This window comes from Numenius arquata, chromosome 16 (genome assembly GCF_964106895.1).
Source record: "Numenius arquata chromosome 16, bNumArq3.hap1.1, whole genome shotgun sequence".
NCBI classification, from domain to species: Eukaryota; Metazoa; Chordata; class Aves; order Charadriiformes; family Scolopacidae; genus Numenius; species Numenius arquata.
The window spans coordinates 15,155,633-15,170,678 of record NC_133591.1 but is presented as its reverse complement, the minus strand read 5'-3'; the positions used below and the strand labels follow the sequence as shown (position 1 = coordinate 15,170,678).

The following is a 15,046-nucleotide window of genomic DNA, read 5'->3' as shown; positions in this document are numbered from 1 at the left end:
TACCACTAGAAAGACACAAAGGACCAACAAGGACTTTTCAGAGCCTATAAAAAAAATATATATGGAAAAACCCAAAGGCCAAGACATCCTGTTTTTCTGTCGGTTTCTCACACCACTGTGAAGCCCTCAAAGAAATCCCACTTACTGGTTCTAGAAGAGGGCAACTGGCTGAAACTCTCCAAATTGTGAAAAACTCCATTTTGACACAGCAATAAACCCCTTCCGCGGAGTCTCAGAGCGCTCATGGCTCCGGCTGTCCCTCCTCAACTGACAGGGGGGTCGCACACCCCACTCCTGTGGTGCATCACAGCATCCCTCTGCCTGCAGCGGGAGGAGCTGAAGGGTTAACCAGTGCTCAACAGTGGTGGCTGAGATGGAGCAACCCATCCCAGTCACAAGGGAACAGGAACCATCTGGAAGGGACCTTTCAGATCATCAAGTCCAACCATCAACCCGGCACTGCCAAACTCACCACTAACCCACGTCTCCCAGCACCACTGGCTTTTAAATCCCTCCAGGGATGGGGATTCCACCCTGCAGAGCATCCTGCCAGCTGCAGAAGGGAACACGAGTGAGCAGCAGGAGGCACAGAAAGGAAACGGGAATCATTAGGAGTGGGAAATCCAAGCGAAGGACTCCAGCTCAGCAGCCCTGTCGATGATATTTTCCATGGCAGCAGCTCCTGGTACAGCTAACAGCAGCCGGCTGTCCTGGAGAAATCCAGGCTCCAAGGATCACAAAGACAATTAGAAGAGCAAGGTAAGTGAGTGCCAGCAGCCAGTGCCTCACCAGGCATGAGCCTGACGAAGAGAGGGGAAAAGGGTTCATGACGGGATGAAGAAGCATCCCAAGGAGGACAGGAAGAGGCAGCACTTTCGTACGAAGAGCTGGGAATAGCAAGGACTCACAGCAAGCAATGAGCTGGCATCGAGGGAGAACGGACAATGATGGGGATTGTCCGCTCCGGCCACAACGAGAACAGAAGCACAAGCCAAGGCCACCTGGGCAGGAGCTTGCTGCGAGGAAAGCGGGGAAGGGACAACGGGACAATTCACAGAGTGGGGTGGGGAAGGTCACAGATGCTCTGCAGTATCACATTCCCAACTCAAAATGTCTTCTGCAAACAAACCCCTCACTTGGAAAGAGGGAAAAAAAAAAAAGCCAGCCGAAATACATCAAGCAACAAAACTGACACTATCACCAGAGCAATTAAAGGGAAAGCTGAGGCATAACGAGTTATGGATCCCTTTAACGCTACGGCTACGCCTGGGTCTGGCACTTGTTGGCAGCCTCCTTGGGTGAGCTGCAGCCCCCAGAGCCCCATCGTGACCCTCGCACACCCAACCGCACACCCAGTCTGTGGTGGGACCACCGGCCTCGGCAGCAGCCTCGGTCCTCTCCAGAGCTGTATTTTCTGCTGCAAAAACTCATCCCAGGAGCAAAAGGCATCACCAGCACTAACAAACCCCTGCTCCTTCCCCCTTTGCGCCACTCAAAGCTTCTGCTCTCCTACAGACTGCAAACAAACCCTGTAAAGTTAAGAAGAAAACAACTGATTAAGGCAGGAAGCATAACCAGAGAACCCAAGCAGTTCGTTATCCCGAATCCCAGACCCACACGGCCACGCCGGGCTGGTGGTCTCCATCAGAATCCTCCCCCCGGGTGACACAACCCCGAGAGGCACAACCAAGAGATTTTGGGGAACTTCGTCTCTTCTCTCACCAGCAAATTATAAGGAGTATTTAGGAAGCAGGACAAAGGGACAGGGCACACGCAGGAACTTTTCCGGACAGAGCTGCTCAGCCTTCCGTGCTGTGCTGCTGAAGGACCTCCCAGGTTGCTTTCCGTGTAACGCTGCAGCTCGTGTCCACGAGTGATGAAATTGTGCCCAAATCTGTTCAATCTCTTCGGATTTTCTGGCTTCCCGCAGCGAGTGCCACCATTTCGTGTTGTACAAAATATTAATTATTCCCGCTTCATTTAAACCTCTGACCTGATAATTTTCTCCTTGTTCTTGTTATAAGCAAGATGCCCCTGGGGGGGGGTTGGCAGGGGAGCCGGTCCTGGCACAGACGGGAGCACTGACCTATCCAGTTAACTCCTGGTATTTTTCAGTACCACGAACACCAAAAATGCCTTCAGTCAGCCCAAAATCTGCACTGGTTCAGGCAACGTCCTGAATCACAGCCTGGACTTCAACCTCTCCTCCCAGGAGCTCCTGAGCAGGGGGTCAAAAGAAGTCACCGACCCCCCCACCCATCTGATCAATCTCCAAAAGTTCACTTTGGGGAGTTTTCCCACACAATACCCAGTTTTTAAATTTAAAATATCACCAACAGATTCCTACCCTCCCCACACAGGCTTTTCCAAACCCCACCCCCAATCAGATAGCCAAAAAAATAATTCTCACATATTCACCGTTCACACTATTAATTCCCGTGTCTCATGACACTGCCCTAAAAAGAAAGGATACTTTTTACTTCCATTAAAAAAAAAACCCACATGTATTAACCACAGTCATCAAATACTTTTAAGTTCACATCCCTCAAGCCACAACTGCCCCAAGGAGCGGATAAAAGCCTTCCTTGGCCACCACCCTGCGGAGCTGAAGCTGTCGAGAGGCCGACGTGTGAGCTGACAGAGATCCACGGGGTGATGCGGATACGATCCGGTAAGCGGAGAAGGCTGGAATTATTCAAGAGCTTACAGTAACGTGAACAGAGGGCACGAGAGAAACCTCATTTTCGGGAAGGACAAACAGCACAGGACCAGGCCAAGCACAACCCACGCCTGCTCCTTCCGCGGGGTGACTGTTTGGGAAAATCAAGTTTCCTACGACTTCACCAACACTTTATAAATCCAGTTAGAAACAGGAATGGCAGATCTGGCCGAGCAGCGGCTAGAGACGAGCCGGGTGTGGGACCGGGTCTGGGACCCTTCTGTCCTAACGTCACACTGTACACTTATTTTAGATGAATTAAGCGCCACATGGTAATCGAGGAGAGCGCTGAGACAGCACCTCAGCTCCGCTCTGATCCGGCCGGTGTCACTCGGGGGTTATCGCCAGCCAAGCGGGATGAGGACGGCGAGCTGCCTCACCTGCACCCATCAGTACTCACTGACCTCCCCGCTCCTTACCAAATTAGTCCGGGCAGAGGGAAACCAGAGCTCCTTCAGTTACACACGAAGAGGGAACAGCAAAGTCTCCATCTCATACTCCGTTTGGGGATAGGTTGTGCTGTTTCTTAAAAATAGAAATGAAAATGAGTCCCGTGAAAATGGCACTTGGGTGCACAGCTCGAGCCAGCCAGCAGGCAAGCTAAACACACTTTCATATCTTTATTTCAAGAGAACTACTGGGGGAAAAGACTCTTTTCATCCACCCCAAAACAGTCTCCCGTATTTGCAGAGTTGCCCCGATTTCCAGCCCTACACCCCCCCGCAGGGAGCAGTGAGGGGACACGGATGGCTGCAGGAGCACGAGGGAAGGCAGAACCCCAGCTTACGCTCGGGCAGGTTTTATTTCCAGCAGGGACTCAAGCGTGGCTCATCCTTAAAACGTTTCCAGAAAGAGGTCAGGCTTCTTTTTATTATTTGTTTTTAATTAATTAATTCCACGCTAACACAGGAGAGAAGGACTCCAAAGGACCCCACAGCGCCAGGAAGCAAGGACACCCCTTCCCTCTCCTGGGTGCTCCTGGCCTGGAGCCAAAGAGCTGCTCCGCGTGTGAGGCTGTCCCAGTGCTCATCACCTGGAGACACTTCGGAAGCGGGTGCCTGGAGCACAGCCATCTCCTCGCCAGACATGCCACCTCCACAGAGCCCCCATGTCCCCGAGCGCCAGCAGGGAATGCCAAGCCATGAATGGAGACCACCATGAGGATGCTCCTCATGTCCTTCCTCATCTGGGCAGGCAGCCTGAGACACAACCCTGCTTCTCTGTCCTCAACCACCCACTGCAACGTTCTCCCAGTCTTCTGGCCTTCTGGAGCGATTGATGCTCCCTCCTTGTGGGCACAGATCCATATGGCTGTTCGCTGCCCTTCGCACCCACCGGCCAAGCTGGCCATAAAGCGTTGACCTGGGCCCCACAGAGCAGCCCTGGGAAGCACACGGGGTTTGGGGATCACTCGGGGTAAGAGGAAACAACTCAGAAGAGTCCCCACATGAGCAGACCTGAAGGACTGAGCTCCCCAGTTCAAGAAGGACAGGGAACTGCTGGAGAGGGTACAGCAGAGGGCTACAAAGATGATGAGGGGCCTGGAGCATCTCTTACGAGGAAAGGCTGAGGGACTTGGGTCTTCTTAGTCTGGAGAAGAGAAGACTGAGGGGGGATCTGATCAACACCTATAAATACCTCAAGGGTGGGTGTCAAGAGGATGGGGCCAGTCTTTTTTCAGTGGTGCCCAGGGACAGGACAAGAGGGAACAGGCACAAACTGGAACATGGGAAGTTCCATCTAAATGTGAGGAGGAACTTCCTTACTGTGAGGGTGGCAGAGCTCTGGAAGAGGCTGCCCAGGGAGGTGGTGGAATCTCCTTCTCTGGAGACATTCAAAACCCGCCTGGACAAGTTCCTCTGCAACCTGTTCTAGGTGGACCTGCTCTGGCAGGGCGTTGGACTAGATGATCTCCAGAGGTCCCTTCCAACCCTGTATCATTCTGTGATTTTGTGACCCAGGGGCAACTTCAGGGAGCTCAGAGCCTTGTCCCTCCCTTGTGAACACCCACCCCAGGGCTCTCACGGGGACACTAGGATTTTCATTTCAATTCAAGCAAAAGAGTCAAACCTAATGCACGTTCATTCTTTACCTTAATTAAAAGACCTCTAATTGGGTCCAAACACCATCAGCCAGGTGAACACTGAAGTGTAAAGTAATTCACCAATGTCCTCAGCTCTAACACCAGCGCACGAGGGGTCAGTGCCCATTTACAGAGCCTTATCCCCTTGGACCAGACCAGACAAGCCTGGAAAAACGAGAGTTGGGTTTTCCTCTCCCATCTGCTCGCTGGCCAGGAGCACAGCGTCACCCCGCAAAGAGCTGAGTCAGCAAAACCACGAGACAGTGCAGGAACCAGCATCTGCACCCAGAATCACTGCCGTCCTCACCCCGGCAGCACAGCCTGAGCTCGCTGGAGCTGGGGACTCAGCACGGCCAGAGCCCAAAGGCAGGAAGTCTCTGCGTTTGCTGTTTTCGTGTAGAGACACAAACCAGAATGACCCCCAGCAACATCCTCCTGACGCAGGGTGGGGGCTCAGCCGGCAGCTGCGTCCCCCACAACCAGTGAAGGTGAAGGCACCGACCTCTCCCACACCCTCTCCCTTTTCCAAACACCCTCCCAGCTACAGGACTCGTGTCCCGCTCCGGGATAAGTGATGTTCGCAGGACCAAGGGCTGTCACACCCAGCTCACTACGGCCGTGACCTGGCACGAGGTCTCGCTCGTGCCTAGAAACTTCCGTCTCCTCGCCGGTCTCCTGTCACCCCCCTCAGCACTGACACACGCTCCAGAGCTGCCATAGTGAGGGACAGAGGGTTCACAACACTTGGTGTAATTAAATCCATAGATGCTAGTGCCCCGGAACACGGCGTACTCAAACAATCATGGGAAATGAGTAAGTGGCTCACGCACTAATCAACTTCTGTATGACCTTATGGGACGGCTAATTATACAGAAGCCAAATCACATCAGTCCGGGACTGGGGGTTTCTTCTCCCGCAAATCGGACCGCTGGTGCTCTTAACACGACGTTAAGGACAGACTCTGCCCAGACCCAGACCAGGGCAGCGAGATGCTGCAGCAGCACCGAGCGAAAGCCACCCCAGGCTGCGCACAAACCCCTCACCACCCACCTTCCCTGGTCTCACCTCCACACACCCACTTCCTAAAAATATATTGGGGGCGTTTTATGAAGCAAGGTTTTCATTTTAAGCAGAGCATTACAAAAATCAAGCGTTCGCTACATCATTTCTCTTGTCTAAAGTCTCATTTCTAGCATTCAAGATAAGATCTGAGATGGGTTTATTTTAGGACAGAGGAGAAGGCAGCTTTTCAATAAATTCACGTGTTGTGTTTTCCGCAACGTGAAGCCATGCTTCTTTGTGGAAGAAAACCAAATGTTAATCCCAGAAGAGTTACGAACATTGAAATATTTCTAAAATACTCGAGTTGTTAAGCAACTCACCCATCCATTGCACAACGGCGCAGTAAAAATACCCCTCTTGGGAAGAGCTGCAGAAGAGGGACGGGGCTCCGACAGCTTTGCAGAATCCAGTTACCCCAAACGTACACCAATAAATATCACAGCGTAGTGTTTGTTGGGGGAGAAGGGGAAATACGCACGGAGGGAGACAGCGCAGCTAAATGTGTGTCATTCATCTATCGAACTACCTTAAACTCCAGGAGAATAGGAAAGGCACTTCGTTGTGAGCCGATGTCCCCTGTGGTGCCACTCACCGCTGCATCTGGTGCCCCTCAGAGCATCCCCTGTCCCCACGGACCCACAGTCCCCAGCAGACAGGCACATACATCCTGATACAAGAAGCATCATAAAATCGCTTTCACTGGCTCTCTACAATTTACAGTCATTACCAGGGGCTTTAAAGACCTGCCCAGTGCTGCACGACCCGCTGAGATGACGGTTGGGGCCCACAGTGTTGTCTAAAACCCTCTGTGTCTCTGCGAAACCGCCAGCTATTTTTAATTGCGTATGAAATCGTATCTGCCAGGGTTTCTGCACAATTGAGCAAGCCCAGAAGAGGAGGTTTACAGGGAGGCATTAAAGAGGACCCAGTTGCACGTTGGCACGCTTGGACGCGCTCTACCTGACTGGTTGTTCCTCATGCGGATGGCTTTGGCCTTGGCCAGCTCCAGGGCCGTCACCCAGCGCTGCCTCTCCACCTCCGAGTTGGCCTTCAAGTGGTAGGTCCTCCCCCCGTTGGAAAGCACGATGTTACAAGAGTCCTCCGTATCGATGTGAGCCGTGGAGAGGTTGATGGTCCCGCGACACGTGTGGGCCATTTCCGCCTGCGTCCTGCACGGGAACGGAGAAAAGGGAGAGTCAGTGCCCCTGCACCCAGCCTGTCCCCAAACCAACACCCACGCACCCCCCACGGAGACAACCCCAGCGGGCAGCAAGCCCGATGAAGCCACCAAAGCTAGACAAGCTCCTCAAACAGGAAAATAAAGGACAGGGCTGCAGCATTCGGATCGAGCTTGATCCCTTGTACGACCACCACCCCCAGCTTTTAGGCTGCTGGTTTCACATCCCGCTGCACCCATTGCTTCTGGCTGCCCTAAAAGTCCAATGACCAACAGCACATCTCATTCACACCGCTTGTCTCATTCGCGTTGCTGCCTTCTGCCTTCTCCCCACTATCCCATCTCCAGCATCTAGTATTTTGTGGCTTTTTATAGCCTCTCCCTTCAATCACTGTCTTTGGCCTAGGTGCGAGAAGGTCTTGCGTGCGAAGATCCAACTCTAACCGTTCTACAATTTTATGATCTCCATTTGTAAAGCAACGCTCTGGGGAGGACCCATCTGGAGCACTGGGTCCAGTTCTGGGCTCCCCAGTTCAAGAAGGACAGGGAACGGCTGGAGAGGGCACAGCAGAGGGCTACAAAGATGATGAGGGGCCTGGAGCATCTCTCTTATGAGGAGAGGCTGAGGGACTTGGGTCTTTTTAGTCTGGAGAAGAGAAGGCTGAGGGGGATCTGATCAACACCTATAAATACTTCAAGGGTGGGTGTCAGGAGGATGGGGCCAGTCTTTTTTCAGTGGTGCCCAGGGACAGGACAAGAGGGAACGGGCACAAACTGGAACATAAGAAGTTCCACCTAAACATGAGGAGGAACTTCTTTCCTGTGAGGGTGGCAGAGCCCTGGAAGAGGTTGCCCAGAGAGGTGGTGGAATCTCCTTCTCTGGAGACATTCAAACCCCCCGGGACACGTTCCTGTGGGACCTGCTCTGGGTGGACCTGCTCTGGCAGGGGGTTGGACTGGATGATCTCCAGAGGTCCCTTCCAACCCTGTATCATTCTGTGGTTTTGTGAGCCCTCCATCATCCACAACAGCTGCTGCTCTCTCCATCATGAACGCATCTCCACATCTTCAGACATTCTTAGCTCTCCACGGGCTTTTAGCTTTACCAGAGCTGAAATGATCACTTAATTTTTTTATTTATTAGTTTTCCTCTCCCCTCACCGGTGGCATCACACCAGACAAGAGCTGCCTTCACGCGCAGGGAGACACTTCATCTCTCCAGAGCACACAAGATGTGGAAGAGCCTCACAGAAACCAATAGCCACTTCTTACAACAGTGTTTTCAGAAGGAACTAAAGTCACTTTAAAAAAAAAAAAAGGCACAAAGACTAGGTTTTTCCAGCACTTGGGCACAAAGATAAATGCTTGAGGAGTTCCAAACTGCCTCTACACCCACTGCTGCATTGCAGACGTCAAAAATAGCTCTGAGCGCTGAGCCAGCATCTCCTCAAGGTTTCCCACCAGGCCAGCAGGCACAGCCGCAGCATCACCGACCCCGTACAAACCCCCCAGCACCAGGGCAAGCTCGGCAGCCACTGGCCTCCAAGCCCCACTCCCACCCCAAGGGCTGCCGGTTCTCCAGCCAGGCGGCACAGAAGCTGAGACCCCCGTGTCCCTCCAGCCAGGAGGGGCTGGGCAGCACCTGGAATCCAGGACCTTCAGGCAGGATGAATCCAGAGTGTTTTCCTTGTTGCATTTTTCCATCTCTTGCCACTCATCTTTTATTTTGTCCATCCCCTTTTCCCATCCCGCTCAGCTCTGCTGCACACCATCCCCTCGATCATAGAATCCCAGACTGGTTTGGGTTGGAAGGGACCTTAAAGACCGCCCGGTCCCACGCCCTGCCCTGGGCAGGGACACCTCCCACCACACCAGGTTGCTCCAAGCCCCCTCCAGCCTGGCCTTGAACCCCTCCAGGGATGGGGCAGCCACAGCTTCTCGGGGCAACCTGGGCCAGGCTCTCACCACCCTCACAGCAAAGAACTCCTTCCTGAAAATCCTCATTCTTCACCCACCTTGACACCCTTCCCACTGCCCATCCCTCCCCAGAAAACGGGACTACAATAAATACACTTGTCATTAGGCCACTTCTGGGTCCACAAACGTTCCATGTTTGCCCCCCAGCACCCACGGACCTCTTGCCACCTTGCATTTACGCTGCACAGCAAGGTGGGATCCTTCCCGGCTTGTCCGTCCTACCAACCTCATTGAAGAGCTGACATAGAACAGGCATCATTAACACTTAGAAAATTCAGTTCCTTCGTGTTTTCCCCCGTCCTGCTGCTGGCTGTCACCTCCCATGGCACAGCTTCATCTTGCCCAGCATGTTCACCATTTTCACCCCCACAAGTAGTCAAAGGTTCCAGGAGAGTTTTAAAGACCCTAAATCCCCCTAAGCCCAGGTGACCACCCCGGGCAAAGAGCTGGGAGCAGGACGGTGCTCTTACAGGATACAAGAGCCTCGGGTACTTTTAAACACCTCTTGCCCGAGTCATTTCCAGAGCCCAGCCCTTTTCCTGACATTAAGACATGCTGGAATTGGGTAAATGTCAGACAATCATTGGAAGGATTTTGCTGGTATTTCAGCAAAATACATTACTACAGTTACTCATTGAGTAATTCTTCCTGCAGCAGCAGGAGGAATCTCAGTCATTCGTAGGAATTACCAGCTCCTTCCCTTTCCCCCCAAGCCCAGCAGCACAATCCTCTCCCAGGAATGTCCCCCCAGGTCCATCATTCCCCAATTCCTGTTTGAAACACCCCGGGGGTAGAGAGGGAACCAACAGGTTCGGTGGCAGGACAGGCTTCGTTCCACCACAGCCCGTCATTACCCTCGGTGTCCTACGGAGCAGCTCCAGGGCCACAGGCAGCTGCCGTGAGCACCGTGCGTGAGGTTGAGTCCCTGGAACCATTCACCGAGTAACGGGGAACACAAGGTTGAGGAGCACCAGTTCTTCACTAAAGCACCCAACTGCTCTTTAAAGAAGATCAACCTTCTTACTTGAAGTATTTTCCAAACAGCGCACAAGGATGGGGGAAAACACACTTATTTCCAACCGGTTTTGAAGGCCTCGAGGCGATTTCTCACCTGATAAAGCCCCTAACACTGACAAGAGCTCACCCCAGATGCACGAGGCTGCTTCAGGCTGCAGGAGCAGAAAGTCACCCTTGCTCACAGCCTCCCACCACCAGAGTTACACAGCTCTGCCTCAAGCCCCATCTCCCTCTCGACCATTCTTCTGCTTTTTCTCCACTTCCTTCTTGTTTCTTTACCCTCTCTTAGCCTACCTATTTGCTCCTAAAACAGGGCACCCCCAGGCCAAGAAGATGACAGTTCATCTTCACCTGGACTGAAGCTGCTGGGTAGATGTCTCTGCTGACCCTCACATGGCAATGCCGATTCTCTCCCTCTGACCCCGATCCCCCTCTTTACACAGAATCCTCCCCATCATCGAGCTTCACATTTCATCAGGACACTCCCAGTTACTTCGTTCTTCCACCGGGAAGACTGTCACAGTCTCTCCGCACCCGTGGCCCTGCTGCACAGCTCCTCCCAACTCCCAGGTCACTAATGACACCTCCAGAAACGCACTGAACTCCAAAAGCAATCACTGACCACAACTTTTCCAAGATTTTAAAACCAAGTCACATCTTTAAAGCCAGGAACTGAACAAGCCACCAGCTGCTGAGCACTGGAAGCTTTCATGAAGGCACACACCACCAGCTGGGCAAGTACGAGACCATTCCCACATGCCAGGAGCATCTCCCCTTGTTCCTGAAAAGTTGGAGGCAGTTTGCACGTTGTGTCCTTCTCCACGGCCATGAGCACAGTGACAGTCCCACGACGTCACACGGGCAGGGTACAGCCAATCTCTGATTCCCAACACAGTCCACACACAGCACCTGTAAAAGCCACCACGAGCTGGCCGTGGGCTTCCTAAACCTTCTGGCCCTGCTCCACACGCTGATGCAGCGGGAGAGCAAGACCTCAGATCTCACTCCCCAAGGAAGACAGCGTCAGGCAGAGCCTGTAGGTCTCTTGAAGGAGGCTTTAGAGTTTCTTTCAGAAATATGGAGTTCATTATTGTGTAATCCCAAGCTCAAACCCAGGCTGGACGGAGAATGGCTGGAGAGTAGCCCTGAGGAGGACTTGGGGGTTTTGGTGGGTGAGAAGTTCCACATGCCCCGGCAATGTGCGCTGGAGCCCAGAAACCCCCTGCACCCTGGGCTGCATCCCCAGCAGCGTGGCCAGCAGGGCGAGGGGGGGGATTCTGCCCCTCTGCTCCGCTCTGGGGAGGTCCCCCCCAGTGCTGCCTCCAGCTCCAGGGCCACCAACAGCAGAAGGACATGGAGCTGTTGGAGAGGGGCCAGAGGAGGCCACGGAGATGCTGGGAGGGCTGGAGCCCCTCTGCTGTGAGGACAGGCTGAGAGAGTTGGGGGGGTTCAGCCTGGAGAAGAGAAGGCTCCGGGGAGACCTTCCAGTCCCTCAAGGGGCTCCAGGAAAGCTGGGGAGGGACTCTGGATCAGGGAGGGGAGCCATAGGAGGAGGGGGAAGGGTTTGACACTGAAAGAGGGGAGATGGAGATGAGATGTGGGGAAGAACTTCTTTGCTGTGAGGGTGGTGAGAGCCTGGCCCAGGTTGCCCCGAGAAGCTGTGGCTGCCCCATCCCTGGAGGGGTTCAAGGCCAGGTTGGAGGGGGCTTGGAGCAACCTGGTGTGGTGGGAGGTGTCCCTGCCCAGGGCAGGGTGTGGCACTGGGTGTCTTTGAGGTCCCTTCCCACCCAAACCATTCTATGAAGGTCCCAACCCATGTTATACCCCTCTGCTCAGCTGAGCCCAAGTGGCTCTAGAGCTGCCAGGGCTGCGGAGGTGTTTGCTCTGGTCTCAGTGTTGGTGCTGGAGCTATAAAAGACACTGAGATGGCACTGGCCACGCAGAAGAGGAGTGCTGTGCGGAGCAGTCTCCGCTCTCTGCCAGGGTTCTTCTCATCCCGTCTGATCTGTGAGAGAAGGAGCAGTTGAGTTTTAGGGCCGACAAACTGCCCAGAAACAGTGTTGGGCCTTGCTGGTGGAAAGGAAATCACAGAGAACTTCCCCGAGCACCCCTCGTCGCGTGTTTGCTTTAAATGAGCGGTGCTTGGGAGCAGGGCACGAGCCGGGGCTGGGTATCGCTTGCTGTGTCCCATTAACTTCCAGCAGAGCCACACAGTTAAAACGGCTATAGTTACAAAATCCGTGTGAGCAACCTCCCACCCGCATCCGAAGCCCAATCCTTGGCTGCCGTGATATCACCGAAACCAAAGCTGCGGAGCTGGCGGATGAAAAAGGAAGGAATTGATAGGAAGATGGAGGCTGGTGTGAACTAGTAGTAAGTTATTCCCGAAGCATGGAAGTGATCATAACTCTTTCCAATTCTACATCACTCTCTTCTGATCTGACGAAGCGTGAAAATAGTGCGCTTGCTGGCTTCCCCTGTGCTGCAGTGGTGTTCCTCAAAGCCTGTAAGAGCTATCATGCTCTGCATGTCATTTATCTCTACTGAAACATATTAAAGCGTCGCGATCAGTGGTCTGTGGTAGAAGTTGACGTTGGAGTCCTAAAGGCACAGGGATGGACTCGATTTATTCCAAAAGCTGTTATCCTACCTCCTTGCTTGATCATGTTACTGTCAGCCCTTTATCTCTCTTTGATTTCCTCCTTTGTGTAGAGCAGGAAGGACAACAAGGTATTTGAGAGATACTTTGAGAGATATTCAAGGTGAAGCTCGACGAGGCCCTGGGCAACCTGGTCTAGTAGGGGGTGTCCCTGCTGACTGCGGGGAGGTCGGACTAGATGACCTTTGGAGGTCCCTTCCGGCCTGGACCAACCTATGAATCTATGAATCTGCTTCTTCGCCACCTTCTCTTTGTTCTGTTGATAAATCTGTCTTCTGAGCTCTTACAGAGGAATTTCATTGTTTTAAATATAGTAAGATTTCGTACAGTCGTTGAAAAGCGGGAACACCTTTCTCTCCCGTAGCGCTGGCGTGCGAGCAGCCTCGGGTGGCGCAGGGATTCCTTCAGAACGGGAAAGCAGGTCTTGAAATCACGAATCGCTGTTCTTTCGTTGCAGGAGGGTATGGAGCTCATCTGGCAGGCTGCGGAAATGGAGACTCCAAGAGTTCTGTGCTGAAGGCCTCTTTAAGTAACTGGTGCTCATAAGTCGTCTCGTTGAGCTCTGTACATGTAGAATTGTGGGATTAAAGGATTCAGAGCAGCTTTTCCAGTCAGGGAAAAAAAAAAAAAAAAAAAAAAAAGAGAGAGAGAGAGAAATGCTGCAAATGATATTTTAACAAGAAGATCTTGGAAGGTTTTTGTAAAATCCAGCATTCTGCAAATTGCTGTGATAGAAGAACTTTGCTGCACTTGTGAGTAGGGTCCCTGAGCCGTGGTGCCGATCTGAAACCTCTATTACTGTGTCCTACGTGCTGCCGAAATAAAAAAAAAAAAAGCAAATATGGTTGTATTCAGAGCAGCGTCTTCTGATGGCTGAGCCAAAATATGTGCAGGAACTGGGACCCCTGCATCCAGAGCAGGTTTGGCAGCTGAAATAGGGACCTGCTGGCATCATGATAAACTCTATTTGTGCTTTGGGAGTAAGAAACCTCCTTTCTGATGATCCTAACGTATCTACCAGCAGCATCGTTCCCACAAGAGTGCCTTTGGGAACAAGCAATAATTTGGGAATAAGCCATAAGATATAGTTTTGTCTCTTTGAAGGCAAATCCCATCAATAGCTTTGAGGGAGCAGGAAGAAAAATCCCGGATACTCGGCAGCACCCACCTCCGTGCGCTCTGTGTCCACGTTTAACCTCCCGTCGGCTCTCCTGCCCACGTCCTCCCCCATATGTGCAGCCCTCAGATTACTGCAGAAAGTCGAGAATCGGGGAAAATCTGCCTGGATGGGGTTATGCAATAGCCGAGCTATGAGGGTGAACAAGCAGATCCGACTGACCAGGAGCGCCTCTGAAGGGCAACTCTCGTTCTTTCCCCGTGTGTGGAGAGAGGAGGTCGCCTGCTGCTGGGCTGGGGCAGGACCTGCCTCCTGTGTGGGTGCTGATGGGTGGGCATTGATTTCCCATGCGGATGGGCACGGGAAGGCAGCTCACAGGACAAAAACCCCTACGGAAGGACTTTTCCTGGGTGGGAGAGCGAGGCTGTTTAATAGAGCTTAAATTGATTTAGTGAAGTCACCTTGGAGACCTTTGTTTTGTGCAGAAGAGAAAATCATTTTCGCAGTTCTCTCAGGGTGGGAAGCGATCTCTGCTGGGAACACGTCAGTACGGGCTGCGTCACGAGGAGGGTGACTTTGGAAATGAAAATCAGCGCTTGAGTTCATTTGGAGCCATTCATCCCCCCTCCAAGCAAGTGTCACCACACGGTACCCAGGGTTTGGACTTAACCTGTGGTGCTGTGAGATGTGAACCCCAAGTCCTCAAGAGGTACCGAGGGGCTTTTGTTCCTGTTGGGATGTGTCCCCAGGTTCTGCAAAAGAACGTCAGGGCTGAGCAGGTGGGAGAAGTCCTGGGAACACCGTAGCTGGGGCTGTGGGATTTGGGGATTTGAGTTCATGTTCAGCCAGAATGGCTTCTTCTGCCTGACACACAACCCCAGCAGTAGGGTTGGAAGTGAGAGTCTCTCTGGATTGCTGCCCATCTCACCTGGTGGGGACTGTATCTCCATCCCATAATGATAGAATCACAGAATGCTTTGGGTTGGAAGGGACCTCAAAGACCACCTTGTTTCACGCCCCTGTCCTGGGCAGGGACATCTCCCACCAGACCAGGTGGAATCTCCCACACACAGGGAGAATCTGCCCTGTCACTGGGCACCACTGAAAAAAGACTGGCCCCATCCTCCTGACCCACCCTTGAAGTATTTATAGGCGTTGATCAGATCCCCCCCTCGGTCTTCTCTTCTCCAGACTAAAAAGACCTCAGCCTTTCCTCAACTGAGATGTTCTAGGCC

The 15,046-nt window shown here is 52.8% G+C and overlaps 1 protein-coding gene across 2 annotated transcripts in view; it reads right to left on the bottom strand.

The window, feature by feature from the left end:
• The window catches only part of OSBP2 (oxysterol binding protein 2), a 133,066-nt gene that overhangs the window by 93,763 nt on the left and 24,257 nt on the right, over nucleotides 1–15,046 (bottom strand). For both annotated transcript variants that reach the window (XM_074159487.1, XM_074159488.1), the window contains exon 2: nucleotides 6,825–7,033. In XM_074159487.1, coding sequence (XP_074015588.1) covers nucleotides 6,825–7,033 — 209 coding nt within the window. The remainder of the gene's footprint in view (nucleotides 1–6,824; nucleotides 7,034–15,046) is intronic.